The sequence below is a fragment of the Camelina sativa genome, chromosome 11 (genome assembly GCF_000633955.1).
Source record: "Camelina sativa cultivar DH55 chromosome 11, Cs, whole genome shotgun sequence".
In the NCBI taxonomy this organism is placed as follows: Eukaryota; Viridiplantae; Streptophyta; class Magnoliopsida; order Brassicales; family Brassicaceae; genus Camelina; species Camelina sativa.
In genome coordinates this window covers 33,006,234-33,013,354 of record NC_025695.1, presented here as the reverse complement: position 1 = coordinate 33,013,354, position 7,121 = coordinate 33,006,234, and the positions used below count along the sequence as shown (strand labels likewise).

The 7,121-nt window shown below is 28.9% G+C and overlaps 1 protein-coding gene and 1 long non-coding RNA gene across 2 annotated transcripts in view; one reads left to right on the top strand and one right to left on the bottom strand.

The window, feature by feature from the left end:
* Positions 3,017-7,121, top strand: part of LOC109127389 (uncharacterized proline-rich protein) — a 6,369-nt gene continuing 2,264 nt past the window's right edge. The window contains exon 1 of the mRNA XM_019232023.1: positions 3,017-3,122. Within this exon, the coding sequence (XP_019087568.1) occupies positions 3,017-3,122 (106 nt within the window). The remainder of the gene's footprint in view (positions 3,123-7,121) is intronic.
* LOC104724982 lies at positions 6,258-7,099 on the bottom strand. Its single transcript, XR_757817.2, has 2 exons — positions 6,966-7,099; positions 6,258-6,837 (listed from the first exon to the last, which is right to left on the bottom strand). It is a non-coding gene; the product is annotated as an uncharacterized LOC104724982 (long non-coding RNA).

The window sequence follows — 7,121 nt, the reverse complement described above, 5'->3', positions numbered from 1 at the left end:
ATGAAATATGTTTTGGTATTAGAAAAATTGATTGCCAACTATTATAGCTATACTAGGAGATATCCCGTGCTTTACATTTTAAAAATAATTTATAATATAATAATAAAAAAAATTGTTTTAATTTTTAAAAAAGTTACTTTGTTTGAGATCAAATTTATTTTTAATTGTTCTATAAATCTATTAGTTTATTTGAATACTAATTATTTTAGAATATTATAGTATTTTACTTTTGACTTATTATTACAGTTTTATATTGTTTGTTTGTTGTCTTTGCATCATTATTTTGTGAAATATAAAATAGTAATTTTAATATTATAATTGTGAGTAAATTAAAATTATTAATTTATCATCTATATAAATTTAGTTTTACCAACCCGCCAATGTGGAAATTAAAACACACATTTGTTTTGTCAACCATTGGGCCACAACTGGCTGGCCCATTAGGCAAATTCCTACATTCGTAGGAAGCGGGACTCGATCCTTGGTGGGATGCTGCCTTCTACAAATGGACTTACCTCATGCCACTGCACTAAGGTCTCTTCACTCAAACACACATTTTTCATGCATTGAGTAATATATCTTCGTTTTAAAAAATTCAAATCACAACATATGCAGAAAAAAATATGCATTATATTAATCATAAGTATTATATGAAAATTCCAAACAATTTGTAAATAAAATAAATTAAAGATGATAAGAGAATCATAATTTGAAATCTTAACAAAATCTTCAAATTTAGTTATTAAAATAATTGTATTGTATACTTGGATATAAAATCTTAGTTTTTAAAACTCTGATTGGTTTATATATATATATATTTTTTAAATTAGTAATTTCGTCCATACTTTATAAGAGAGAGACAATATTTTTTAGATTTTTTAATATTTGATCTGTGAATGTTTTTTATTTTTTAATTAATTATATTTATTGAAATTAGTTAATAAAGCTTATTTCTATATGAATCAAAAGTTCTTATAGATTTCTCCATATACCTAGATTTAAACGATTTACGAACCAAATCCGATAGAAAACCACATAAATCCGGTTCGAAACCAATTTTATAACGGTTTACCATTCCAATTTCCCAAATTTGAAAATCACTTCTCAATTAATCGATCAAGCAGCTCTTGTTTCAGTACCAGAATCATCAACATTATTCAAAAGAAAACTCTAAATTTTTACCAGAAACATCAATCACCTACTAATCTTCCAAACTTATAATGTTAGTAACTGTAGAATCACTTTTGGAACCTTCATCAGTGTCTCTATCCTTGATAAAATTAGCAGGATTTATATACCTTCGATTCCATTTCATTGCATCTGATAGCTTCCATTGAAGAACCCGCACAAATCAAAGACCCACGCAATAGATCGGCAAAATTATATATAAAAAAAATCAAAGATCAAAACTTTTGATATAAACATATAATTTTTTCTTTTTGTCAACATTTGAGTCACAACAGGTCGGCCCATTAGCCAAATCCCTACATTCGTAAAGAGCAGGACTCGATCCCTAATGTGATGGTGTCATCTACAATTGGACTTACCAATAGTCATTGCACTAAGGTCACTTCACAAACATAATTTTTATGTAGATATAATGTTATTTTCATAATTAGGTGTCCTATTACGTTTCAAAAGTAATAATTCTTTTAACATAACATATGTTTTTAAATTTGTTATTCGCTATTTATTGATTAATAATAATATACATGCTTAATGAATTATTTTTTTGTTTATACATGTCAATATCTAATTAAGAAAAAAGTATAATATAATTAGCGTACAATGGAAAATCTATTAGTTTCATTAATTTTTCTTTTTGATTTAAGATTTTTTTTAAGATATAAACATGTAAATTTTATGTAGATTTAATGTTATTTTCTTAATTAGCTATTTTGAAAAATAATAATTGTTTGACACGTGTCAACATCTCATCAGTATATTTGACACGTGTCACAATCTGGTGAGTTACTAACTTTGAGAACCAAGAATAAGATATTCCAACATAAGTCACACATATATGGTAAATTAATGTACTAATATTTGAATCAAAATGAAAATTACTTGGTGATAAATACAAACATACATAACTTATATGACTAACAACATAACCATTATTTATTATTTATCGGTTTCGTCAGATATTTATATTGTACACTGACTGTATTATTCAATACTAATATGCTTTTCTGCTTGATGACTATTTTTCTTGTTTTACATATTTTTAGTGGCAAAAAATTCATGTAAAAACAGTTACATATTCTTTATCGATTGTTTTCTTATGTTGGTTTTGGAACCAAATTTTTAAAAAACCAGTATAGAATTAAATTGAGAAACTATATTGATCATTATGGTGTTGGTCATATATTTTTATGGAAGATTTTCAAAAATACACATTTTTCTATTTCACTTTTCAAAAATACCTTTTTACAGTGTCTACTTTCAAAAATACCTCTTTTTAATACATAAAATGACTAAATTTTAATTTTTAAACCCCAAATACTAACTTTTACTTCTAAAAACTATACCCTAAATATAAAATATAGAACCGAAACTAAAAAAAATTCTAAAAATTAATTTAACATATTGTAATTGTGTAAAAGATGGCAAAACTGAAAATGTTCAAAAAAAAGGTATTTTGTAAAATGGTTATTCAAAAAGGTTAATTCTAACAAATTCTTTTTTTTTCGTTTGCATATGTTCAAAAAATTCAATTCTTTATATAAATATTGATACTTTTTATTATTGAGTTATATTTTGTGTAATCATCCATTCTCCTTTTTTTTTTTTTTACTGTAATCATTTAGTAAAACTTTTAGGCAAAATGAATATTTCCAGGCGTTGGACGGTAGGCCCAGTACAACAATTAGCATCAAGATATTCATTTTCTTTTTTTGGTGTAAATGTTAGGTATTCATTTTCTTATCTATACAAAGAGGCCTTTGTCCAAAAAAAAAAAACTATATAAATAGGTCTTGTAACGAAATTTTGAGAGAGTATGAAACTAAGCTTAATGGCTACAAAGGCATCAAATTTCGTTTCTCTTCTTTTGTCTTTGTTTATTGTGCTCTTATTTGTCTCATCTCAAGTGGAAGTCGCCGAGGCCAAAAGTCTCCAACGTAAGTGTTTACACGCATAAGACCATTTCTAATGGGGTTGTTGAAAGTAAAATTCGACTGCTTAACTGATGCAATTGAGGTGTTGAAAAATAGAAAAAATGAGGTGGATTTACAAGTATTGAATCATTTCAACAAGTTGAAAAAAGAAAAGAGGGTGCAATCTTTATATGTGTCATGTGTTTATTGGACCAAAAATAATTTGCCCAACAATATATAAATAGATACATCTGAAAATAATGGAATGTATTTATTGTGTTTTTTTTTTACATCTACATTATTGAAGATAATTATTGTTATGATATTACTTTAAAAAAAAAATTATACCAAAATTCATCATTTTGCATATTCTATAAATAGAGTCTTGTTTCATTAAATTTGGACACTGAATTATTCTTGAAGCAGTTGCATCACATGATCTATGGATCTGGCATGCCTTTTTTGGATGCACAGGCACAATGAACGATATAAACATTCTAGATCGTTCACCGGTGTTTGATGATGTTGAACAGGGAAATACTCCAAGAGTTAACTTCTTGGTGAATCAACGTCCGTATAATATAGCGTACTATCTAGCTGACGGTATCTATCCTTCTTATCCTACTTTTGTTAAATCGATTAGGCTTCCTCAAAGTGAGCCGGACAAGTTATTTGCAGAAGTTCAAGAGGGATGTCGGAAGGACATCGAACGTGCATTTAGAGTGTTACAGGTTCGATTGAAAATCATTTGCGAACAAGCTCGCATGTGGGACATAGACAACCTTGCTATCATTATGAGGTCTTGTATCATATTGCATAATATGATTGTTGAGAATGAACGTGATACATATTTTCAACGATGGAACGATTATGATCAATCTGAGGCAAGTGGGTCTAGTACACCGCAACCATTCTCGACCGAGGTGCTACCTGCATTTGCAAATCATGTACGTGCTAGATCCGAATTGCGTGATTCAAGTGTGCATCGCGAATTACAAGCAGATCTAGTCAAACACATATGGGCAAAGTTCGGAATGTCTCGTGATTAAAATGATTTTTGAGTTTTTGAGTTGAGTCTATTGTACTAGTTATGTGTGTTTTATTGGTTATATTGTGTGCTTCTTATTGTATTGTATTATGTTCTTCTTATTGTATTGTATTGCATTTTAAGTTTTTCGTAACTTTATTTTTTTTAATAATGACTCTCTCTTTTTTCGTTTTTACTATTTACATTTTCTTAATTAAGAACATAAAATTTAAATAAAACTAAAAATAAAAAACTATTTAACTCTTAATTATGTTAATTAAAATTTAAACGATAGTTGTTATTAATACGTAATCGGAAAAACTAAAACATGAAAGAAATTAAAAATAATGAAACAAAAATGGGTAGAGTAGGGTGTTGAATTTTATTAAACAAATTATTGTAGGGTGTAAAATTTTAGTGGATGTTGAATAATTAGGTGAAAGAAGGAGAAGATGATGTGGAAGAGAGAGATATGATGCGGAGGGTATTGAATCTTAAAACCATTCTTGATAGTAACGTCTCTTTGCTTTTTCAACAGTAATGTTCAATATTCATTGATGGAAAGTTAATAGTCCAATCCAATGTATTAAAAATAATAATCGGTTTCTAGATATTATTATAAGTATCAACAACATTTTTTTCTTGACAAAACACACATATATATATATATATATATATATATATATATTAAATATGATATGCGTATATGAATAATATATAACTAGATATTTTTTACTCCTTCAGGCTAAGGAACTACGGAAATTGTTTGGTTGTGAAAATTAGATATTGTTTAGTTCGTTATCAGTTTTCATATTGTGCGCCCTCATTATGAAATAACTATGAAATTACAAAATAAAATAAGTGTACTAGTTATTGCAAGTTTCATCCAATTTTGTATTTATCTTAGATTTTATATGTCATTTAATATGAATTAATATATTTTTATCATCTGTAAAATACTGTTTATCTGATAAGTGAAAATTATATTTGTGTTTAATTTTCATATCATAATACACTAATATGTAAAGAAGATTTTGTTATCATTTCTTTTAGGGAAGATTACTATACTAGGTCGTAAATCGTTGTTTATTACTAGAATGGGGGTAAGGAGGTTTGATTCAAAATGGCAAAATCGCCCTTGGAGAGATGTGTAACGAAAAAAATAATTACGAAACATGCCATCGTAATTAAAAGAGAGTGTTAAAAGGGAGATGTGTTTGGAGGGAAAATATCCCGCCAATCCATAAGTCTACCATTGTAGTTACGGTAGAGTTAGATGAGGTTGGTAGAGTTAGTGAATAGATTTATGGATTTTCAGAGAGTAATGCGGTAGATTGAAGTAGAATGGTGGTAGAGATATAGTTATATGAGAGAGTTAAAACACTAGTAGAGTTAAGCGACAAAGATATAAATAGTTATGGTAGAGTTAGTAAAACTCGTAGAGTTATGAGGTAGAGTAAGCATCAGCCGTAGACTTAACTTCAGTGGTGGTAGAGTAAGCAAGAAAAAGATTCTTAGAGTTATGGGCGAAATAGAGATATGTGATAGACTTAAGTGTAGTGGTGGTAGAGTAAGAAGGTAGAATTGAGTTATATGGCATACTAATAAATAGTGACAGTAGAGTTATTGTTGATGATAGAGTTATTGTTGAGAATAGAGTTTTTGAATTATGTTGTGGCAGAGCTAACGCTTACTAAAATAGGTTAAAATTCGTAGACTTAGTATTTCGTGTGGTGATAGAGTTAGTAGATTAGAAAAATAATTTTTAGGTTAAATGAGATTGCCTAAATGGTGAAAAGACAAAATTTCCCTAAACGAAAAATACTGAATTTGTAGTAAGTTAGATATGTATTTGCTGGTAAAGTGCTGATGGAGATCACTATAATTGCAAATTTTTGTATGGCCTAAGATGGGCTAAGAGAGTTAACTTATACTTATCTAGTTATCTTCATGATCTAAAAACAAATCATGTTGTTTTCATTTGCCTCCTTGGTATGCGCATGTTATAATAAAGTTTGAGGCAATTGAGTTGAGTTTATAAATGTGATCAAGCCAATTGGATATATGCACAATAAAGCTAATGGTGGTATGAATTGCATATAAGTGGTATGAAGCTATTCAAAGAGTCGATGAAGAACAAAATAATAATTTCATAAATTTCAAAACAAGACAATATCCCAAGTTGTTTTAATTTGTATTTATCCAAACATAAAGAATAGAGGTATACAGTAAGGCTATATAATTCACTGAAGATAACATAACACCATGTCGTTTCTTATTACAATATGATTACTAAAGACTAAACATAAACACCATGTCGTAGCTCTTTGTTCTGCTAGTGTTGAAGTTGGTTCTGAGCTCATCTACAACCAAAACGTGAAACTTTAAAAACAAGAACCTGCATTTCAAAAACCAAAACCAAAACCTGCAATTTAAACTAGAACCTGCAGTTTTTGAAAAACCAGAACCTGCATTTTGAAAACCAAAACCAGAACCTACAGTTTTTGAAAACCAAAACCAGAACCTGCATTTTAAACTAGAACCAACAGCCATAATAGCACCCTAGAGATTTGAGAACAACAAGATAAGTAGATATAGCTTGTAACCACTGATCATATAGAGGCAAATTCAATTTTATTTTACATACCTGTCCTAGCGGAATAATATATATCTTTAATCACAATCCTTAAACACACTTCACATGTGTATCATCTAAAAAGTAAAGAAAAGGAAGCAACAAGATGAAAGCAAAACTATGGTTTAGAAAGCAACAAGATGAACGCAAAAATAGGAACTTGTAACACTCAAGGAAGGGAAAAGACGTAATGGTTCTCTCTTACCCTGTCATATGTGTCCAACCATATGTTGTTTTCAGTCCCGTTATACCACAAAGGCACAAAGTGCTGCAGGGACACGAACAGAAACACAAAATGCATCAAAACATCAGATCATGAGGAAATAACCAAGAGGTCAATTCAAACATGAAACATCAGATC